This window comes from Rattus norvegicus, chromosome 16, assembly GCF_036323735.1.
Source record: "Rattus norvegicus strain BN/NHsdMcwi chromosome 16, GRCr8, whole genome shotgun sequence".
NCBI classification, from domain to species: Eukaryota; Metazoa; Chordata; class Mammalia; order Rodentia; family Muridae; genus Rattus; species Rattus norvegicus.
In genome coordinates this window covers 65099854-65123296 of record NC_086034.1, presented here as the reverse complement: position 1 = coordinate 65123296, position 23443 = coordinate 65099854, and the positions used below count along the sequence as shown (strand labels likewise).

At 41.6% G+C, this 23443-nt stretch overlaps 1 protein-coding gene across 5 annotated transcripts in view; it reads left to right on the top strand.

Moving 5' to 3' along the window:
- Gtf2e2 (general transcription factor IIE subunit 2) overlaps window positions 1–20911 on the top strand; it is a 50178-nt gene extending 29267 nt beyond the window's left edge. For 4 of the 5 annotated variants that reach the window (XM_006253230.5, NM_001107318.2, XM_039094546.2 and 1 more), the window contains 4 exon segments: window positions 1746–1928; window positions 5105–5198; window positions 19689–19804; window positions 20200–20911. In XM_006253230.5, the coding sequence (XP_006253292.1) occupies window positions 1746–1928; window positions 5105–5198; window positions 19689–19804; window positions 20200–20316 (510 nt within the window). In that variant the 3' untranslated portion in view covers window positions 20317–20911. 5 annotated transcript variants of the gene reach the window in all.
- Window positions 20912–23443: the final 2532 nt, after the last annotated feature.

Below are 23443 nucleotides of genomic sequence, written 5' to 3'. Positions count from 1 at the left end.
TGTTTTTGTTTTCTTTCTTTTTTTTTTTTTTTTTTTTTTTTGAGACAGGGTCTCACTGTGTAGTTCTGGCTGTCCTAAACTCACTGTATAGACCAGGCTGGCCTCAAACTCACTGAGATCCATCTGTTTCCCAAGTACTGGGGTCAGAGGTTTGCACCACTACTTCTAGCTAAAATCGTACCCTGTAGTTCAGGCTGGCTCTCACTTGGCAGTAGTTTCCTGCCTCAGCTTCCTAACTGCCGAGAGTACAGGTAGAGTCTCCACAGCCAGCTCTACCTAAGATTTTTAACTTGAATCTGTTTACACGGAGATGTTGTAGATGATGATAATAAATATTGGTGACACACAGATGATGGTAATCCATAGCTAAGTATGCAGAGTTACGTAAATGTAGTTCCATATAGTTAGCAACACTCAAGTTTTACATTTTTAAAAATTTTATCTGTCGTTATGAGCATAAGGGTGGGTAGGTACATGTGTGCCACAGTTCGCATGGAGCAGCCAAAGGCAGTTCTGTTTATCATCAGCGTTTACTCTCTTGTTCTTACCCATATGTGGGGTTGAACATGTGTCGTCAGGATTCTGTGTCAAGTGCTTTTAGAGAACTCTGAACCATGTTGCCGCCCAAAGATTATTTTTAGTCAGTACTATTCTGTTTCATTTTCTTTCTCTTTTTCTGTGCCTGATTGGCAATTGAGAAAGAAGTATGTAGGCTTCTTTTTTCTCTTTTTGGTACTATGGCTTGGACACAGGAAGGACTTTATATATTAGTCAAGTACTCACTGAGCTGTATCTCTGGCCTTCCTTTTAACTTTTTGCTTTGAGACTTAATCACTAAGTTGCACAGGCTGACCTAGTGTACCTGTAACCTAGGTGGTTTTCACTGTCTAATCTTCCTGTTTTAGCCTACTGAGTAACTGGGAGCTCCTTTACTACCAGGCTGGGTTGCTCTGTTCTTTTTTTTTTTTTTTTTGGTTCTTTTTTTCGGAGCTGGGGACCAAACCCAGGGCCTTGCGCTTCCTAGGTAAGCGCTCTACCACTGAGCTAAATCCCCAGCCCCGGTTGCTCTGTTCTTGAGGAGCTTTCCTTCTGACAGTAGCTTGGTACCAGATCTTGTAAGAATGTTAGGTTCAGTAGCTGTGTTCTATTGACATTAGAGGTAACGTTTCCATGTGCGTTAGGCTGGCCTTCTGTTCTCTCCACAGCTTCAGTTTCAGCTGATGCCAGGAGAGGAGGACTTACTGTTGACTAATTTTTGCCAGTACGAGATAGACTGGGTATACTTTGGAGGAGGAGTAGGTGATACCTAGTTCACTGTGTCTACTAATAGGTATTTTTTTGATTCTTACCTTGTCTTCTAAAAGAATAAAGGTTCTTCAAAGCAGTTGTGATAAACAGGTTTCTCTCTAAAGAATGTATGCAAATAATGTATAGATCTTTCATTCTTTTTAAATAAGCGGCAAGCTCTGTGCTGATCCACTTGTTCTGGGATCCTAGATGCCCAGTGTTTCAGGTCTGCTAGTTTATGTTTATAAGATACTTCAAAGGGGTGTTGGGGATTTAGCTCAGTGGTAGAGTGCTTGCCTACCAAGCGCAAGGCCCTGGGTTCGGCCCCCAGCTCCGAAAAAAAGAAAAGAAAAAAAAAGATACTTCAATATGCCACTATGTGGGGGATGTAAGAATTTAAGGACATACACATGAGGTTTGCTTTTATACATATATCTAAATTGTGTTTCTTTTTACAGGCTTTAGTCAACAATCCCAAAATTGAAGTAGTAGATGGGAAATACGCCTTCAAACCTAAGTACAACTTGAAAGATAAGAAGGCCCTGCTCAGGCTTCTAGATAACCATGACCAGCGAGGACTGGGAGGCATTCTCTTAGAAGACATAGAAGAGGGATTGCCTAATTCTCAGAAAGCTGTCAAGGTAATCATTCTTTTCCTCCTACATCGTAGCTATAGATTGAATTGGTAATGTCTTTTTTAAAATTTTCTTTATCTCCTGAGACAGGGTCTTACTGTGTAGCCCTGGCTGTCCTGGAACTCAGAGGTCTGTTTGCCTCTACCTCCTGAGAAATGGGAGTGAAAGCATGTGCTACCATGCCCGGCTTCCTATGCTTTTCAGATATATTTGTTTTTATGTATGTGTCTGGGTATCTGCCCACGTCAAGGAAAGGAGAGCATGTTGTTGGATCCCTTGGAGCTGAAGCTGCTACAGGCAGTGTGAGCTGCCTGCTGTTGGTGACGGGACCTGAACTTGGGTCCTAGGGTTAGGGTTAGGGTTAGGATTGGGGGGATATGGAGTTCTTTTTAAAGTGTTTATCCTGGCGTCTTAGTGATCCAGTTAAAGTTTGAACTTTGTGGGGCTGGAGGGATAGATGGTTTAGCAGTTGATTTTGTTCCCAGCACCCACATGGTGGCTCACAGCAATGTCTAACTCCACGTCACAGGGATAGTGGCTTCTCTTCTGACCTCTGAGGGCTAGGCCATACACAATACTCATACCTGCAGTTAGACAAAGCACTTATACTCACAAACTAAAAACACTCGGTGCCACAGAGCCAGAAAGAAAATAATCATCTCTGTGTAATGTTAACAGGTTTTTTTTTTGGGGGGGGGTGGCTTTTGTTTTGTTTTTATGTTGCATCAGGGTTTAATTCTTCAGAAGAGTTCTAGAAAGTTTTTCTCAAAGACATTGGTTTTCTTGTTATTTGAAATAAAAACTCTTCCAACAATAGTGTTTGATAATGCTTACACCGGGAACTAGAGGCATTAAAGCATACTAAGGCCATTGCTTACTAACAAGTTCTGATGTCCTAAGGAGTTTGCAGTGAAAGTTAGGGTTATGAACACGACATTTTGGGTTAACTCTGAGACTCACTTGTAAAAGCTTCTTGTTGCCATTGCATGTTGAGCAAGTGCTGAATGGCTGAACTGGACCTCCAGCTTACCCAGCATCAACTAAATGCCTCTGAAGGAATGAAATGGTCTCTTTTGGGAGGTGTAGCAGTGGAGGAGAGAGTCTGGGTCTCACTATATAGTTCTGCCCAGCATGAACCACTTTTTGTAAACCAGGCTGTTCTTAAACTCACAGAAATGTCTGCCTCCCGAATGCTGGGACTAAAGAGGGGTGTGTGTGTGTGTGTGTGTGTGTGTGTGTGTGTGTGTGTGTGTGTGTGTGTCTGTCTGTCTGTCTGTCTGTCTGTGTCTGTGTCTACCCTGGGCTGTCTTTTGATTTTGAGATAAGACTTCACATGCCTAAGACTGGCCTTAAACTCCTGGTCCTCCTGTTGACATCCTGGGTGCTGGACTGACGGATAGCCCTGGTGATATAACACCACCAGACGAGCTTCTCACGTGTTATTCAGCTTTCCTGAACCACAGTGAAATAATTGACATAATCAGAGTTACAAACAAAGGGCTTATTTTAGCTTATGATTTTAGAGGTTTCAGTCCATGCTCAGTTTTATGAGACAGTCTACCATGGCAGGAGCATATAGTAATGCAAAAGTACCACCACCTTCATGCCCAGGAAGGAAAAGAGAGTCGCAGTCACTCCCTTGGTGATCTAATGACTTATCTTACCTGGCTCCTACTGTGCCACCCTGAGGCCATGCCTTAAAATGTGGGTCTTTTGGGAAATGTTCAAGATCCAGTGTGTAGATTTATCAAAAGTAGAACTATCTTAAATTTTAACTTCATGGCATCAAATTTTGACCTGTATAGATGTTGTAGATAATGACTGTTGTGTATGTGAGTCGTGTGCATACCTGGTGCTGGTGGAGTGCAGAAGACGTGTTGGATCCCTGCAGCTGGAGTTACAGTTGTTCAGGAGCCACCAAGTGGGTGCATGGGACTGAACAAGTGTCTTAACTATGGAAGCGCCCTCCAGCCTGACCTTACTTATTTTAAATGTATAATTCAGAGGGGTTATAGTCATATTCTAATGCTCAAGATTTCCCGAACTGTTGTTGTTTTGCATAACTGAACAGCACCTTTCAACAACTACTCTTTCCCCACTGTTTGTAGCCATTACCAGTGTGTTTGAGTCTGACCTTACCAGTGTCTGTGTTTTTGTGACTAGCTTATTTTTATATCCTTATGGTTCAACTGTTGCAGCACATGGGAGGATTTCCTCCCCTTTGTTTGTTATATGTGTACATTGCATTTTTGTTGATCCAGTTATCTAATTTTATTTCTTTTGGCTTTGGTTTTTCTAGACAGGATTTCTCTGTGTAGCCCTTCCTGACTTGGAACTTGCTCTGTAGACCAGGCTGGCCTCAGAGAGATCTACCTGCCTCTGCCTCCGGAGTGCTGGGATTAAAGCATGTGGCACTTCCTGGTTTACATTTTGTTTTAAAAGATGAAATTTTGGCTCTCTTGCCTTATTGCTCTAGCTCTGTCCTCTCCCTCCTGCTCCCCCATCTCAACCCCCCTCCCATGTGCTAATGGCTGGCCTATACTCCTTTACTCTCTCTCTCTGCCTTTCTCTGTCTCTACTGCCCTCTCAACTTCCCTCCCCATGCCCTGTATAACCTCTATTCTATACTTAAAAAAAAATAGATGAAGTTTGAGGGCTGAGGATGTTTTGTAGTCAGTAAAATACTTGTTGGACAAGCATGAGAGCCTGAGTTCAGGTCCCCAGTGCCCAGGCAACAGTACCAGTACCAGCTCCAGGGCACATTAAAACAAGTAGCTCTCAGGGGTTCTCTAGCTCACCTAGGTTCAGTGAGAGATGCTGTCCCACAAAACAAGATGAGGAAGAAGATACCCAAAGTCGATATCTGGATTCTGCATTTCTTCAAGCACTAACAAGGACACAGAAACAGAGACACACATAGACCTTTATGTTCTTTGACAGTTATCTAAGAAATCTGAAAGTATCCACGGAGATAAAATTAGTAAAGAAAGAAATTCAGCTCCAACCTGGAGCACGTAGGCTCTAATGATGACTGTGGGTTGAAAGAAAAGCCTTTGTGTTCTCTCTTTCCTCCCTATATATAGATACAGATATGTGTGTGTGAGAGAGTATGTGTATCATATGTATAGTGTGTGTTTTTAAATGAGTAATTTGATGTTAATTAATTTTTTTTTATCTTTAAGGCTTTAGGGGACCAGATTCTATTTGTAAGTCGTCCTGATAAGAAGAAAATACTATTCTTCAATGATAAAAGCTGTCAGTTTTCTGTGGATGAAGGTGAGACATTTTCTGTAGATCTTAAAGTTGCAAGTATGTCACAGTTTTAAGGTGATAAAGCTCGCAATACTTATATTGTAAATTAATATTGTTGGCGATTTTAGCATCACCATCTCTTAGCTTATAGCTAAAAGACACATATCTACTATCACATCCTAGAATGCGCTGAAATGCTCACTTGAAAGGTTTTAAGTCATTTGTACATGAAATTACAGTGTAGTGCCTTGTGATTTAATTATTTTTTTAATGAATGTTTTTGCTGGCATGTATTTTTTTGCACCACTTGCATTCCTGATGCCCAACAGAGGCCAGAAGAGGGTACGAGAGCCTTTGAAACTAAAGTTACAGATCTTTGTGAGCCACCTTGTGACTGCTTAGAATCAAACCCAGGTCCTCTGCAAGAGCAGCCCAGTGTCTTCACCACTGAGCCAACTTTCTAGCCCCAGTTCCTGTTTTCTTATGCTGATATCTCACTTGTGCCAAGTAGAATTTAGTTTTGAATGGTCTTAGTCAGGGTTTCTATTCCTGTACAACATCATGACCAAGAAACAAGTTGGGGAGGAAAGGGTTTATTCAGCTTACACTTCCACATTGCTGTTCATCAAAGGAATCAGAACTGGAACTCAAGCAGGTCAGGAAGCAGGAGCTGATGCAAAGGTCATGGAGGGATGTTACTTCCTGGCTTGCTTCCCCTGGCTTGCTCAGCTTGCTCTCTTATAGAATCCAGGACCACCAGCCCAGGGACGGCACCATCCACAATGGGCAGGGCCCTCCTGCCTTGATCACTGATTGAGAAAATGCCTTACAGCTGGGTCTCACGAAGGCATTTCCACAACTGAGGCTCCTCTCTCTCTGATAACTCCAGCTTGTGTCAAGTTGACACACAGAACCAGCCAGGACATGAATCCTGCGGCTATTTCCTTAGTTTTTATTTTTAAAAGGTTTTATTACTGGCTCTGGGTGTGGTGGCCCAGCACTTTGGAGGCAGAGGCTGGTTGGTCCCAGTGAATTCAAGGCCATCCTGGTTTATATACCTGCTCAGAGTCATCCAGGGCTACGTAGTAAGGCAGTATCTCATAAACAGAACCAGACAGTCTCATCGTATATGGACCGTATGGTAGGGCATTTCATACAGTGCTTATGTTGTAGTAAGCATGGTTCCCTCATGTCTTCCTTGCCTTTACTTTCTCACCTCGTCTGGACTTATATTGACATCATAAGCTGAGAAAGACTTGATGCATGATGTGAAAATATAAATATTTGTTGGTGACTGATATTCTCTTGGGAATCTTTCAATTACTAAATTTATAAGAAAGAAATTCATGTTTTTCATTTACGACAATTGTATAGTTGTGTGCTATGCTATTTTGATTTGATCTTTAGAATTTATGAGAGAGAGAGAGAGAGAGAGAGAGAGAGAGAATATGAATCTGTGTGTGTCTGTGTGTAACTGAATTCAATGCCTCAAATTTGCCCAACAAGCACTACACACTGTCTCCAGGCCTCTAGCATATTCTTATCTCTGTTTCAGTGTCTCTTTCTCTTTTTTTTTTTTTTTTTTTCTTTTTTTCGGAGCTGGGGACCGAACCCAGGGCCTTGTGCTTGCTAGGCAAGCGCTCTACCACTGAGCTAAATCCCCAACCCAGTGTCTCTCTTTGCTCAGCATAAATATGCCACTTAGTTTATTCAACCTTTGTCTTGGCTCCTTTGATGTATCCACATGTTCTTGGTCACAGTTTTTCATGTGAAACTTGCTCTGTAGCATTGTCTGCTCTGGAAGATGTTTGAGTCAAGGTGAGTTGTTGATAGAAAAGAGGTTGAAATAGCCACAGAGAACTTCTTGATAGCAGTTTGTGGAGCCATTTCAGGAATATTCTTTGTTTAACAGTAGTAGAAGTGTGTGTGTGTGTGTGTGTGTGTGTGTGTGTGTGTACAGCATTCTGCCTGCATGTATAACCTAACAGGCCAGAAGAGGGCATCGGATCTCATTGCAGATGGTTGTGAGCCACCATGTGGTTACCAAGCAATTGAGGCAGACCCACTAGGGGAGGGATCCTGGGGTGTGTCAGGAGCAGGTGAAGGAGGTGTGCCCTAGTGTTTCTATAGCTGTGATACAACAATGTGATCAGTAAGTGATTTTGTAGGAGAGGAATTATTTCAGTTTTGAACTCGGGAATTGAACTCGGGACTCTGAAGAGCAGCCAGTGCTCTTAACCACTGAGCCATCTCTCCAGCCCCCAGGACCGTGTATTCCTACAGTCTTCTGCTAAGCTATTAATGTTGCCTGTCTCTAATGGGATTTTTCTAAGGATATTGCTGCTTAGCTTTGTTACTAGTTTTCTGTTTGTGTCTTTTACTCGCACTTAGATTATTTACTATTGCATCTAGTTTAGTTTGTCATTTATATGTCCTTTGTTGGCCTAAAATCTTACTTGGCTGGCAGAGACAAATGGGAGTTTTTATTCCCTCACCTCTCCAGATTATAAAAGTAATATATATGACTACATGTGGTAAATTTTCACATAACTTTCACATGAAAGTTATGTTTTTGACTTAGAATACAGAAAAGTAGGCAGGCTTAGCAGTGAAGATCCGGAAGCAGATCTGGGTTCTTTATAGCAACATATTCAGATTTATAATACATGTATGTGTGTGTGAGTCCAGGTATCCTAGGAAGCTAGAGGGTTTGATTCCCTGAAGCTGGAGTTAAAGGTGGCTGTGAGCCACCCATAATGGCTCTGGGAACTGAACCTGTGTCCTCCGCCAGAGCAGTACTCACTCTAAACCTCCACACCCTTTGCTCACATTTCTGCTTCAGCTTGGTCGCTGCTTTCCTGCTCTCCTTGCCTTCATTTTTAACTCGAGTATTAGATTCCTTGGATGCTTGAATGTGCTCAGTAGGATTCTATTGGATTGGTCGTCTTGTACTTTGACAGTATTTTTTTTTTTTAATTTAATCTTTTTTTTTTACATTTTATTTATTTATTTTTTTTTATTAACTTGAGTATTTCTTATATACATTTCGAGTGTTATTCCCTTTCCCGGTATCCGGGCAAACCTCCCCCTCCCCCCTCCCCTTCCTTATGGGTGTTCCCCTCCCAACCCTCCCCCCATTGCCGCCCTCCCCCCACCAGTCTAGTTCACTGGGGGTTCAGTCTTAGCAGGACCCAGGGCTTCCCCTTCCACTGGTGCTCTTACTAGGATATTCATTGCTACCTATGAGGTCAGAGTCCAGGGTCAGTCCATGTATAGTCTTTAGGTAGTGGCTTAGTCCCTGGAAGCTCTGGTTGCTTGGCATTGTTGTACATATGGGGTCTCGAGCCCCTTCAAGCTCTTCCAGTTCTTTCTCTGATTCCTTCAACGGGGGTCCTATTCTCAGTTCAGTGGTTTGCTGCTGGCATTCGCCTCTGTATTTGCTGTATTCTGGCTGTGTCTCTCAGGAGCGATCTACATCCGGCTCCTGTCGGTCTGCACTTCTTTGCTTCATCCATCTTGTCTAATTGGGTGGCTGTATATGTATGGGCCACATGTGGGGCAGGCTCTGAATGGGTGTTCCTTCAGTCTCTGTTTTAATCTTTGCCTCTCTCTTCCCTGCCAAGGGTATTCTTGTTCCCCTTTTAAAGAAGGAGTGAAGCATTCACATTTTGATCATCCGTCTTGAGTTTCATTTGTTCTAGGCATCTAGGGTAATTCAAGCATTTGGGCTAATAGCCACTTATCAATGAGTGCATACCATGTATGTCTTTCTGTGATTGGGTTAGCTCACTCAGGATGATGTTTTCCAGTTCCAACCATTTGCCTACGAATTTCATAAAGTCGTTGTTTTTGATAGCTGAGTAATATTCCATTGTGTAGATGTACCACATTTTCTGTATCCATTCCTCTGTTGAAGGGCATCTGGGTTCTTTCCAGCTTCTGGCTATTATAAATAAGGCTGCAATGAACATAGTGGAGCACGTGTCTTTTTTATATGTTGGGGCATCTTTTGGGTATATGCCCAAGAGAGGTATAGCTGGATCCTCAGGCAGTTCAATGTCCAATTTTCTGAGGATCCTCCAGACTGATTTCCAGAATGGTTGTACCAGTTTGCAATCCCACCAACAATGGAGGAGTGTTCCTCTTTCTCCACATCCTCACCAGCATCTGTTGTCCCCTGAGTTTTTGATCTTAGCCATTCTCACTGGTGTGAGGTGAAATCTCAGGGTTGTTTTGATTTGCATTTCCCTTATGACTAAAGATGTTGAACATTTCTTTAGGTGTTTCTCAGCCATTCGGCATTCCTCAGCTGTGAATTCTTTGTTTAGCTCTGAACCCCATTTTTTAATAGGGTTATTTGTTTCCCTGCGGTCTAACTTCTTGAGTTCTTTGTATATTTTGGATATAAGGCCTCTATCTGTTGTAGGATTGGTAAAGATCTTTTCCCAATCTGTTGGTTGCCGTTTTGTCCTGACCACAGTGTCCTTTGCCTTACAGAAGCTTTGCAGTTTTATGAGATCCCATTTGTCGATTCTTGATCTTAGAGCGTAAGCCATTGGTGTTTTGTTCAGGAAATTTTTTCCAGTGCCCATGTGTTCCAGATGCTTCCCTAGTTTTTCTTCTATTAGTTTGAGTGTGTCTGGTTTGATGTGGAGGTCCTTGATCCACTTGGACTTAAGCTTTGTACAGGGTGATAAGCATGGATCGATCTGCATTCTTCTACATGTTGACCTCCAGTTGAACCAGCACCATTTGCTGAAAATGCTATCTTTTTTCCATTTGATGGTTTTGGCTCCTTTGTCAAAAATCAAGTGACCATAGGTGTGTGGGTTCATTTCTGGGTCTTCAGTTCTATTCCATTGGTCTATTTTTGACAGTATTCTTAGGGTGGTCTTAGCTTTGTATTTACTTTTGTTCTTTTAGGTTTTCTCTTTTGTGTGTCAGTCACAGTAAATTGTGTTTTATTTCAAAATCATCTATTTGTAAGTTGCTTCTTTAATGGCAACAGACCTGCAGAAGATGGCTTCCAGAACCTTGATGTTCTGTTATTCTGCTTCTTAATTGCCAACTTTTTATACTTGCTGTGGCTTCTTTGTCAAACTATTATTTTACTCTTGTTGCTTCTTGTTAAGTTTTTACTTTAACAGCATATAATCTGTCAGATCATTTGCTACCTATACTCTGAACAATGATTAATCAGACATTAAAGTTTCACAGTTTTAATGGTTTTGTTGATCTCCTTCAGTACTTTGTATAATTGATATGTTACATATTTTCACGCAGTTTTAAGTCTGTGCATGTCCTTGAATGATAATAGTTTAAGGATCATACTCATTCTCACGTGGGGTTCTTCTCAGTTGCCCTGTGTTACTTTACTGCAGTTCAGTTCTTATATTAGAGTCCTCTCTAGCTCACGTGTAACATCTCTCTCACCTCTGGTTGCCTGACACAGTTTTGCATGGCCTTTGCTTTCACTTGCATCTTCTTTAAGCCATTTCTATTGTGGGTGGCTGTGATTGTCCTTAGCTTTTAACACAATTTCATTTACTTTCTTTATGGGTGTGGGTGTTTCACCTGGATATATAGTTGTGCACCATGTGCGTGCCTGGTGCTGGAGGAGGCCAGAAGAGGGAGTTGAATACCCTGTAAACCACCATGTGGGTGTTGGGAATTGAACTTAGGTCCTCTCAAAAGAGCAGCCAGTATACCCAACCACTGCTATCTCTCTAGCTCTTCTTTAAGATTTTTAATCAGTTCTGGTGCCATTTTATATTTCTGTCTTTCATGGGCATCCATCCTACCCTTCATTTTGAAAATTGTACAACTTATTTTCTTTTACTCTCTACCAACTTTTTTTTGAGACCAGCATCTCACAGTGTTATTCTGGCAGTGTAGCCTCACTCTATAGCCCTAGCTCTGTAGATCAGGCTGGACTCAAAGCTTCCTAAAGTGCCGGGATAAAAGGCATATGCCATCATACCAGGCTTTCTGCAGACTTTTTGTTCTGTTTTTGACAGGGTCTGGTTTTTACTTTAGTCTCTGAGTGCTTATGTAAACCTACTAAATAATTTGTTCTGTGTGCAGTAGTCGTTAAGTGAAGACATTCTACTAAAGGGTTCTTTTTCTCTTCTAACATTTGTTTGTTTACTGGGTGGGGACATGTACACCATGGCACTCATGTGGAGAACTATGTGTAGAGTTGGTCCTTCAAACACATGGGTCCTTACAGTTGAACTCAGGTCATCAGGCCTGCTGATAGACTATGCCATCTCGCCAGCCTTGAAGCCTACCTTCTGAAGAAGGTTGTACAAATCTAAAAATACTACAGATAGTCAATATACTAGGAGGGACATAAACAAGCTTTTTGCCATGCTTGTTTAAGGGGGAAGGTGGGTGCAGTTCAGAGATGACCTCGTGAAAATAGATGAGGTTAGCTGAAACCCGAGCCATGTGGAGCCAGCCAGAAGCACGTCCATGACTCCACATTTGATACGTGATAGCTATAGGTAACCAGTAGATGTTTGATGCATGGGCAGCATATGTTCTGTAACTCGTGACTTCCTTAGTCATTGCCTTCAGAATTCTTGGTGAAGCTCTAGAACGTGAAGAGTGTATCTCTTCTATGGTTTACAAAAGCAAGCCATTCTAGGTACAGTATACAACGTAGAAAATGAAGAATTAAAAAACGCAAAATAGTTGTAAACAGTATTGAATTATAAACTCCATTATATTATATATTATATGTATTATATATTATATATTATAAACTGGTATTTTTTAGTAGTTAATACCTTCTAGGAAAGATGATGGGAACAGAATTTTCAATTTTGGCAACATTGACATTTGAGGCTGAAATTTTTGTTGTTTTTGTTGTAGATAGTTATTCTGTGCAATATAGAACATTTCTCAGCATTTTTGGCTTGTTTAACTGTCAGAGTCACAGCTTCCCCATGGTGTGAAGCCATAGCTGCCTCCATATATTACCAAATATCCCTTGGGAGGCACACTTGCTCTGGATGAAGACTGGATTAAAGGTTCAGCTAATATTTATAAAAGAAAGAAGATGGACTGAGATATATGTTCTTTAAGTTCTTTTTCCCACGGGTTCATTCATTTAGCACACTCAGTGAATAAAGTTTTTATTGACCTTATAGGCAGTGACGTGAGAACCTCATTTTGCTAAATGTGCTGCTATTCAGTAGATTAGGTGCATTTCAGTTTATATGTTCAGCTTACCAGTGAGTTTATCAGATGTAACCCATTCATTGTAAGGCAAACATCTGTATGGTACAACATGCTGCATGACAATTTTATTATCATACAGTGCTCCAGAGACATCGTAGGGAAGAGTCATGGACAAGAGCCCTGAGGATACCATACAATTTTTTAGTAGAGTTTGGTATAAATCACTGATAAAACTTAATTTGAAAAAAGTTTTTGTTTATGATGTAAATATGTATTTCAATGTACAACCAATTGAAAATCTACAGATTTTGGAGCTGGGGTATTGTAATAGTTTTTGCCTAGCATATATGAGGCTCTGAGTTCATCCCTAGCCCTGTATCCTTCCACCCTCAGTCATGGCACACTGATACTTGTCTTTGCTGTGGTGGCATCAGTGGTGATGTTTGCTTTAGCCCACTAGGTGTCAGTCTCCACTGTAGCGCAGAAATGCTCTTGCATGGACACGGTTCAAGCAAGGGAAAGATCACCCTTAATTTTGTCTATAATAAAAGCACATGTCCTACAGTTTGTTCTGTAGGAATTTTCTTAATCAGAAAAGTAAACAAATTGAGACCAAAGCATGCAATTAATTTCAAAAAGACATTTATTTCCTTAAACCAGACTCGTATTGATTTAGATATAATATAAATGTTGATGGTCAAGAACAGTCCGAGGAATTAAATCTGTAGCTTAGACAACATAACTGGGAATCTTTACCTCGTGAGGTTATGATGTGTAAGTACAAGGAAACCTGGTTCCTGATTAGTACATAGGAATTGCTAGTAGTAGTATTGAAAAGACAGTGTCTAAAATAAAAGTTGTTTAGTCTACCTATCTGGCCACTTGTTATCTTGAATCAAGGTTTTGTAGTTTGGGGTTTGATTGGTCAAATAGGAAAGAAGTAGATCAATTTTAATAATCTGGGCTATGTTTGCAACTGTCTTCTACAGCTACATAGTTTAGTGGCTTTTGGTATTTCTGGTGAGAATCCCTGTATGAGACTATCTCCTCATTGCTGATAACTTTTTTTTAGAAGCTTAAACTGTTTCCTCTCTATTCTCAGAGTTCCAGGTTCCTTCTGGAAGCTGCAATTGTTGAGTCTTTACTTTGTACTCTGCTGCTCCTTTAAGTGATTATTTAGTTTTAGTTTTGCAGTGCTGTGAATGAACCTAGGACCTTATACATGCTGGGCAGGTTCTTTACCACAGCACGGCAGCCCATTTTGATGGTTTGGTAACATGTATTCCATGCATGTACTTTAGCACAATTTTTAAGCCGATCGAAAGTTTTTGTTTGTATGTGTCTGTCTGCTGTCTGTCTAGCCAGATGCTGCTATTATGAGTGATGCTTGATCTCATGCATGCATATGGCCATTTTGTTTGTTTGAGACAATCTGTCTACATAGCCCTCTCTGTCCTGAACTCAAAGTTCCTGCCTTGGCTTCTTACAAGGTTGGACTGTAACCTGTAAGCTCTTCCTTCCTGAGTTGGATTCAGTCAGTGTTTTATCACAGTAACAGACAGCAAAACAGAACACCTTTGCTTCAGAAATGCCTTCACAGGTATAACGAGAGGTGTATCTTATAGGTGACTCCAACTCTATCAGGCCAACAGTGAAGATTGTGTCTGTTTGTCTTCCTATCCACCTACTTTACTATCTGAGATAAGAGTTTCGCTTTTTCCACTTTGGTCCACTCCAGAGTTCAGTCTAGTCCCAGTTATATTGTATCCAGCTTAGTTTGTTTTTAAAGTGACTTGACAATATTAGAGGAAATAAGGATTAAGCTGGGTATGGTGGTAGACACTTTGGTCCCCACACTTGAGAGGCTGAGACAGGTGGGACCTCTTGAGTTTGAGATCACCCTGATCTACAAAGTTCCAGGACAGCCAGGCGACAGAGAAATACTCTGGGAAAACAACAACAACAAAAACAACAAAATAATAAAAATTACCTCGTTTTTTTTTTTGGTTCTTTTTTTCGGAGCTGGGGACCGAACCCAGGGCCTTGCGCTTCCTAGGTAAGCGCTCTGCCACTGAGCTAAATCCCCAGCCCCTCGTTTTTTAAGTAGTAGTTTTTTAGAAATGTTTATAAATGTAAAAAGTTTATTCCAGTTTGCACCATTATTGAACATTTTGCATCTTCAAAATGTTAAAAACCAATTAAATTTGGGCTCCTCTCAAGCACTATTGAAATTTGCCTTGTGATCTAATGTTCATCTTAAATATTTGAGTAGCTATAATATATCTATAGCTTCATTGATAACAAAGCCTACAACAGCATTAGGCTAAAAAAAAAAAAAAAGGTAAAGCTTCCATAAAAATGGTACATGCCGGGTTGGGGATTTAGCTCAGTGGTAGAGCGCTTGCCTAGCAAGCGCAAGGCCCTGGGTTTGGTCCCCATCTCCGAAAAAAAAAAAAATGGTACATGCCTGGATTTTCAATACATGGACGGTTGAGGCAGGAGGCCAGGCTGAGTAACATAGCTAGACCTTGGTTTAAAGCACACAGTACTTGGAGATATAATATAGCTAAGATAGAATCTTTGCTTGGTGTATGCAAGGCCCTGGAATTGTTCATTAGCACTGAAAAAAAAAAGGTAGGTAAATGAGCACAAAGAAATCAGGAAGTTTTCTCTGAAAATGATTTAGTAGCCACGTCTTTAAAGGGAATAGTTAAGTTTTGTTTTAATGCATGAAGAGTATTTATCTTAGATTGGGTTACTATTGCTATTAACACCATGACCAAAGCAAGCTGGGGAGGAAAGGGCTTATTTGGTCTACACTTACACAGCACTGTTCATCACAGGAGATCAGGAGAGGGGCTCAAACAGGGAAGGCGCCTGGAGGCAGGAGCTGATGCAGACCCATGGAGGGTGCTGCTTACTGGCTTGTTCCTCAAGGTTTGCTCAGCCTGCTTTCTTATAACACCCAGAAAAAAACAGTTCAGGGCTAGCACCACCCACAGTAGGCTAGGCCTTCCCCCATCAATCACGAATTAAGATAATGTCCTGCAGCTGGATCTTATGAATGCATTTTGCCCTTAGAAATGAGGTTTCCTCATGGTTTAGCTTGTGTCAAGTTGACATAAAACTAGCCGGGAGAGCATGTATTTTGAGGTTCTGTGTTAATGAACAAATTCATTTGTTAGACCATGGCTAGCACTATCCTAGTAAGGAACACTTTTATGACCATGTAATAAGAAATCTTTAGCACTCAAGCTACTTTTTGTTGTTGTTGTTGTTACTTACTTGGTAGACCCAGGCTGGCTTTAAACTCACAGAGATCCATCTGCCTCTGCCTCCTGAGTGCTGGGATTAAAGGCATGTGTCACCACTCCCTGGCAGCATGCAAACTTTTCCACACATCAAATAAAAAGGCAGATTAAGCAGTTCATTTTCAGAGAATTTAAATTTTACAGTGTTACCATCAGAAGCATGCTAAAAGTCTCTTGAATGAAATTAACCAATGAATAAGTGACTTTTTTTTTTAAGATTTATTTAATTTATAAGTACACTGTAACTATCTTCAGACATACCAGAAGAGGGCATCAGATCTCATTACAGATGGTTGTGAGCCACCATGTGGTTGCTGGGATTTGAACTCAGGACCTCTGGAAGAGCAGCCAGTGCTCTTAACCGCTGAGCCATCTCTCCAGCCCTCATATGTTACTTGTAAGTGAATGATATATTTTCATCTAATGTAGGCAGAATCATCACATTGTCTTAAAGTTTGTCTTTTAAGGGCTGGAGAGAGAATTCCACTGTGAAAAACACTAGTTGCTCTTGTAGGAACCTCTAAAAATGCCTGTAACTTCTGTTTCAGGGAAAATCAGACACCCACTTCTGGACTCTGCAAGCAAGTGTCTGCATGCAAACATCTGCATGCAAACGTGTATGAACCTCTACGTGCATATGCAATATATACACACATACTGATAATTTTAAAAATGAATCTTAAAAAGAAAAACCCTGGTTATTAGGTAGTTGGGAACTTCTAGCTCCTTCTTAGATCATACCCCTATGCCATGCCAGGAATCTGAAAATTTAGGACCTTTTTAGTCTGTCAGGGATCTGAGGTTACAGAACAGTCTATGAACAGATATCCCAAGAGAAGATGAGGTGTGGATACTCACTGAGATAGACAGAATGAGCACTAATCAAAAGAATGTAGCTAAAAGTGTGACGGTATTACTAAAGACCTAGTACTGATTAGTATGAGGACACAGATCTTAAGGGTGCTGTGGATTCAGGGGTACAAATTCCCCCCTCCAAGCCCTTCTCCATAGACTCCATTAGATTCTTAGCAGCGAAGGTTAAGGCTGTTCTTCTAGAGAACCTATGACTTGATTTGATTTCTAGCACCCACCCACATGGTGGCTCACAATTCAATTTCTAGGGCCTCTGATGTTCTTGTGACCTCCACTGCCCTGCTCACATATGGTGCACAACATACATGCAGGAGAAATACCCGTAGTAATGTGGAGTTCCAGAGCACACGCAGACATAGGAGAGACAGTGTAGCAGGGAAACCCAAGACTGGACATCAGCAGCCACTGAAAACACTTCTGGCAAACCAGGCCCTGTCATGAACACAAGGTGTGGCTTTAAGAATTGGAAGCTAGTTCATTATGGCTAACACGAGATAGCAGAAGATCTTGCTGACCAAGCTCACACCCTGACTGGATTGACTCACTCTCTGCAGGCTTGGCAGAGGAAAGGCGTTCCCATTTCCAGGCATACAGACTATTAACTCTGATTTCAACTATCCCACAGAGGATGTCCTGCTTTTAAAAAAAAAAAAAAAAAAGGCATTAAAAAAAGACAAAGGAAATGTCAGTAATGAGACCAAACTTTTTTTTTTCTTTTTTTTTGGAGCTGGGGACCGAACTCAGGGCCTTGTGCATGCTAGGCAAGTGCTCTACCACTGAGCTAAATCCCCAACCCCGAGACCAAACTTTTAAGACACACATACTTGAACTACTAACTACAACTGCCGGACACAGAATTTAAAATAACTGTTAATGTTGAACTAAGTAGTAGAAAAGGCCAGATCAACTGTTAGGATGAAGTGGAATATTTCAACTAAGAAAATCTAGTGAAAAGTGTGGCGACAGAGCTGAGGAACAGCTCCAGGAGCCTCTCGTAAACATGGTGTAACCACGGGAAATGAACGCTGATACACAAACAGAAGGAAGTGTGAAAAAACCAACTGCACCTTCGAGTTATAGGACAATAGCAGATGGTCTTCATGGATAATTTGAGTCTGAAGGAGATGGTGGAAGAGGCAGTTGAATGGCAGTGGCCAAGAATTTTCCAGAATTAATGACATCAAACCAGGATGGATCTAAATCATGAGGACATGAGATAAGTCGTCCCTCTCCAAACAAACGAAAGAGGAAAACACCAGACATGGTTTATTCAGACTGCTGACCACTGAAGATAAAGACAGTGAGGGAAGAGAAGGAGTCATTACAGAGGGACAAATAATTACAGCAGAGCTCTTAAAAAACTCTGTGTGCGTCTGTCATTAATCTTAATTGAGTTTACTGCTGCACAGAGTATGGGATAAAAACCTCCTTTTCTGCTTGTAGGTTCAATTATTTTTCTGGCCCACTTTATTTTTTTCGTGTGGGTGTTTTGCATGCATGTATATCTGTATGCACTTACAGGAGACCCACAGAGGCCAGAACTGAAATTAAGAGCCACCATGCAGGTGCTCAGGAAGCCAACCAGGTCCTCTGGAGGAGTAGTTGGTGCTCCTAACTGCTGAGATATCTCTCCAGCCACACTTGCTCCCCAACCCAAGACACTATTAAAGAGACTTCGTTTCATTTTCTGTTTTTAACATCTTTATTAAAAATCAACTGAGATATTTATTTTAGTGGATGTTAAGACAATCCTCTCTGTACTCTGTGTTCTGTTTCATAGGTTGACATTTCTTTATTTTTAGGCTGCTTTGATTACTGTAGCTTTGCAATGCGGTTTGTGGTCGTGTTGTCTCTTGCCTCCAGCTCTGTTCCTTTTAGCTTAAGATTGCTGTCCTAGTCTTTTGTTAAGTTATGAAGCAAAGCGGCTTATTCAGAGGCTTTCTTGTTAGAATTCTGGGGTATAGGGTGTCAAGTGTTGAAGGTGTGGGAACACACTAAACAATAGCCAGACTAGCTGTGTGAACTTTGATTCTTGAAATAATGCATTAGTCGCTTGCATGTTTTCACATGCACATAGCCTTAGTCGCCATTTGTTTGTTTTAGATTGAAAGAATTTGGAAAAAAATTTATCTTTTTTTTTTTTTGCATGAGTATTTTGCCTGCATGTATGTTGGTGCTCTTAACTGCTGAGCAGGGCAGTGGAGGTCACATGGGTGTGAGAGCCCCCAGAACTTGAGTTAGAGATGGTTGTGAGCCACCTTGTAGGTGGGTGCTGGGAATCAAATCTTAGGTCCTCTTGAAGAACAGCCTTAACCACTGAGCCATCACATAGCTTGCAAATGAAGTATGTGACAGTCTGCAGGACGGCTAGGGGACTGGCAAGGATGGGAGGTGCATGTTGGTGTAGGGGTTGGCATCATAGTCAGGAGCTTTCCCTTTCTCGGCTTCCAGAATACACGCTGCAAGACTGCATCACAGGTGGGTGTGTGTGGGGAAGGCTTCAAGGCTGCTCATGAGCCTGGTCGGGAGAGCTGTCTTTAGGAGCAGAATTGAAAGCATAAAGGATTTTTGTTTTGTACATATCCAGTATGAGAATGAGATATCTAGGAGACACTTGCCTTTTTCCTTTGTTCATGGTAAGGAGTGTTCTCCTCTTCCTCTTCATCCTCTTCCTCTTCCTTCTCCTCCTCCTCAAGTGCTAACTGCCTCTTCCCTTTGAAGATGGGAGAAGCTTCAACTACAGCACCCTCCTCCAGCTAAATCATAAAACATAGAGCACACTGGTGGTCCTGTCAGACGCCTTCCAGGTCACATGACCTACTGGTGCTTCTTCCAGCTTTGACATACGTTTGCTCTGTGTCTGTGTCTGTCTCTTTCCTTCTTTTTTGAGACAATGTCTCACTATGTATCCTCATTGTTTGCCTGGAACTTGCTATGTTAGGTGGGGTTGGCCTTGAACTTGCGGAGGTCTGCCTGCTTTGCTTCCCAAGTGCCGGGGTTTAAGGTATTTCTTTGTTTTCTTAGTGAAATCTCAGACGTGTTAATTTAGGCCCAGGACATATAATCTTCAAGGTGAATTTTGATCGCCAGGATGTTATGGTTTATACAAATTTATGGAAAAATAACTGCTGTCTTCTTGGTATAGAGTTCCAGAAACTGTGGAGGAGTGTTACTGTGGATTCAATGGATGAGGAGAAAATTGAAGAGTATCTGAAGCGACAGGGTATTTCTTCCATGCAGGAATCTGGACCAAAGAAAGTGGTATGTAGTCTTTAGAAAAGCAGTTTGTCCTTTCTCTTAACAGTTAGCTGCTTCTCATCCTGCTCTCCAACTATTGAGGAAGTGATTCCCTTTGATGGAGACAGCACAGAAATTCACTGCCTCTTAATGACTCAATAAGTTGTGTTATGCTTTCGTGCCTGCCTGTTCTTTTCCAGTGGAGGTTTATAAAGCCTCGTGGTGTCAGAAGGCACCAGGTCTAGCTGGAGGCTGGGTATGTGCTGTGAAGGGGGTGTTTGAGGCTGGGCCTCCAAGCAAGAACCAGGGAAGGCTCAGAACCCTGTGCCTATGCTGCTGGTCTTTGGGCTTGTTGAGTAAATGTTAACCATCTGCCCCTAGGGTCACTTGTGTTTAACTGTCTTTACCTTGTCCTGCAGGCCTCTATTCAGAGAAGGAAAAAGCCTGCTTCACAGAAAAAGCGACGGTTTAAGACTCACAATGAACACTTGGCTGGAGTGCTGAAGGATTACTCGGACATTACCCCTGGCAAATAGGGAATATTTTTATCCATAAAGTTACAGACGCACAGTCAAGATCTTTCTTGATGCTCTCGGGATCTGAAGACTTTCTGCCTTCCCGTCTGCTCCTCAGGACTGAGGAGAGGAGCAATTCAGTTTACAGAACAGGAGCGGATTACCAAACTCATTATTTTCATCCAGCAGGCTAGTGGGACTGGGTGTTCCTGTTTAACTTTCTGGGTTTGTTTGTTTTATTTTACTAGAAAGACACTTAGCATGGCACTCAGGTGTCTGCTGTTTATCTTGATTTCTAAATGGTTCTGGATTCCATGTTTTCTCTTCTGCTTTAGAACAAGTTGGAAGATAGTGCTGAATACAGCCTTTGTTTATTCCAAGAGAAATATTTATAATAAAATCATTTGTAGGAAGATCTTTAAGAAGTTAGGAATTTCAGTTTGTCTCTTCTTGAAAATGGCAGGGAGCAGCTGCAGTCCCTGACTTGTCTGGATGGGTGTTTGGGATGTGACAGAGACTGGAGTCAGTACTGTTGGCACGCTTGAGGACTTGATCTTTGGAACACAGGGTATGCCTCTGGTCAATAAGCTGAGCAATAAAAGTACACTAAATATAATTGTTATGCTTTCTTTTAAAAGGCTAAGCAGTTAATACATTGGATTCATGATTTGCTACCACCTTGAACATGAATGGGGAAACTCTTCTTGCCAACCTGAACATTCGCTTCACCATAGCCCAGTTCTCACTTGAGAGATGTTCTGGCCATTTCTACTGAGGGGCCCTCTGTCATTTGTTACAGTCCAGTTCAATAAAAGCCATTACCAAGTATGGTGAATTTGTAGGGTTTTCCCTGTACTTTGAAGAAGGCATTTCTTTTTTTCTTTTTTTTTTTTGGTTCTTTTTTTTCGGAGCTGGGGACCAAACCTAGGGCCTTGCGCTTCCTAGGTAAGTGCTCTACCACTGAGCTAAATCCCCAGCCCCGAAGAAGGCATTTCTTACCTGCACTTTCCTCTTACGTGCCACGCTCCTTTGAGTTGATCAATCTCGGGTCTTATCTCACATATTAAATGATGTTAGGATATAAAAGCCAGGTTTGACATCCTCAGAAAAGGTGGGACTGTAACCCAAAGCACTGGACTCTGATGAATACTTCATTCATTGCTTTACCTTTTTTTTTTTTAACCTCTGAGCTCCAAAATACAATCTAAGAAGATGTCACATTGTGGTTTCCATATCAGTTAGAATATAAGGAATGTATTGTCTTACTTGGTGTCTCAAGGTTTTTGCTCATAGGATCTGTAATGCTTCCCCATAAATTTAGAATTCACTTACCTCTTAGCAGTACCTCCACTTGCAAACCATGTTCTCCAAGCTAGGTTATGGCCAAGGTCTGGAAGGGCAAGTCTGTCTGTCTTCCTGCTTCATCTGGCTTTATAAGGAAGGAGGCAGACCTGAGGCCTCCTGGACAGGTAGGTGCTCATATACATGCTTTACTGTCAGGTCTGTGCTGGTGATTTCTAGCTCAGCCTGCCCTTGTTTGTTTTCTTAGGGACTGGTCTAATAATTAATTCTATTTTTTACCTCACTCCACAGAAATGAAGAAACTAAATCTAGAAAAACTAGTATCTCATTGTCAAACTGTAAATTCTCTAATTTTGTTTCATTCGCTTGCATTGTCTTCCATGCCACTGTTCTCTTTGTTGTTCTCTGTGCTGAAGTACTAGACGGTATCACTGGGAGGTGTGTAGGGAATAGATAGTCTCCGTGGGAAGCTTAAGAGCTTGGTTGTGTTCAGTGGCTTTAATAGAAAAGAAAAGATTCTGGCAGCAGTTCTTCTGGGTGACTAGTCATTCCTCCAGAAATTTCAAGTTGAAGTCTTGGTCTCACCTCTGTCTGTTCGTGTCAGATCTGCTGCCATTTAGAAGCAGGTGGGAGAATCGAAAGGCCCAGGCAGTCTTCAGTGCATCTGATCTATAATTCATCCCAGTCACAAGAAGCTTTTAGGACTAGCTAAGGGAAATGTAGTTGAACTTAGATAAAGTATAAAAAAATGACCATTTGGCTGCTGCTGTCACAGCCTGTAAATGTGGTCAGATGATGGGTGGACCCAGGGGATGGAGAAACACTCAAGACTTGTTGATGTGAGTACTGGGAAAAAGCCGCGTTGGAACTTCAGTCCTGCTACTTCTGGGGAATCTGCGGATGTACAGCCCTGGATTTCTCTCGTGAGCCTTTGTTCGGAATCACTAGAGCAGAAGCATGTTCTGAAGGTAGGCACTCATGTGGGACAAATACATTTGGATTTATTGAACTTCCCAGTTCCTGTAATGGCAATCATCCTAGGCATAGAAGATGAAATCTAGTGTCCCCTTTGTTTCTGGTACTGTTTTTTTTACTTTGATTTATTTTTGGGAAGGTTGGGACTTTTTTCTCAGGTTTCACTGTTATTTGCTAGCTGAGACTAGTGATGTGCCTGGGAACCAGCGATGACCTCTTGTCTATCTCATTGCTGTCTGTGGAGCTCCATGTAGGACAGTTCATTGTTTTGCAGCAGGTCTGTCCTGAGAGATGATAGGTGTTCATGAAAGGAAGGCTCAGTGGAAACCTCTCAGACTAATTTGGACCACCTAGCTCTGGCCTGTCTTGTGAATCTGAGGAGAACATGCTTTGGACGGAACAGTCTGCCATTGCCCCTCTTCTGGTTCTAGAGTAAAAGCACATTTTCCTTCACAAAGGTTTTTCCACTAGAAATAACTATGAATGGCTAGTTCTTGACCCTAATACCTTAAACATGTCTTGTCGTAGAAACTGAGTGTGATCTGGCATGCATGGGAGAAATACGTCCCTCTTTAGCAGATGGACAAAGGCTCTCTGGAAGTTGGTTAGCAATTCCTGTGACCTCATGTGACCTCCTGCTTCCTTCCAGTGACATTTCACCTGGCCAGAACACTGCATGCACATGGCTCGTGATAAGTACCTAGAGCCTAAACCAACAGCCTCATCCTCACCAGCCAGTTCTAGAAATGTCAAAACTTTTATTTTTGCACTTGACTACTAGAAGACACTGAACATGTTTGGCAAGTCCTTACACTGAAATCCTGTGTTGTAGTTTTAGGAGAATGCTCCTTTGTCCTGGTAAATATTTTAA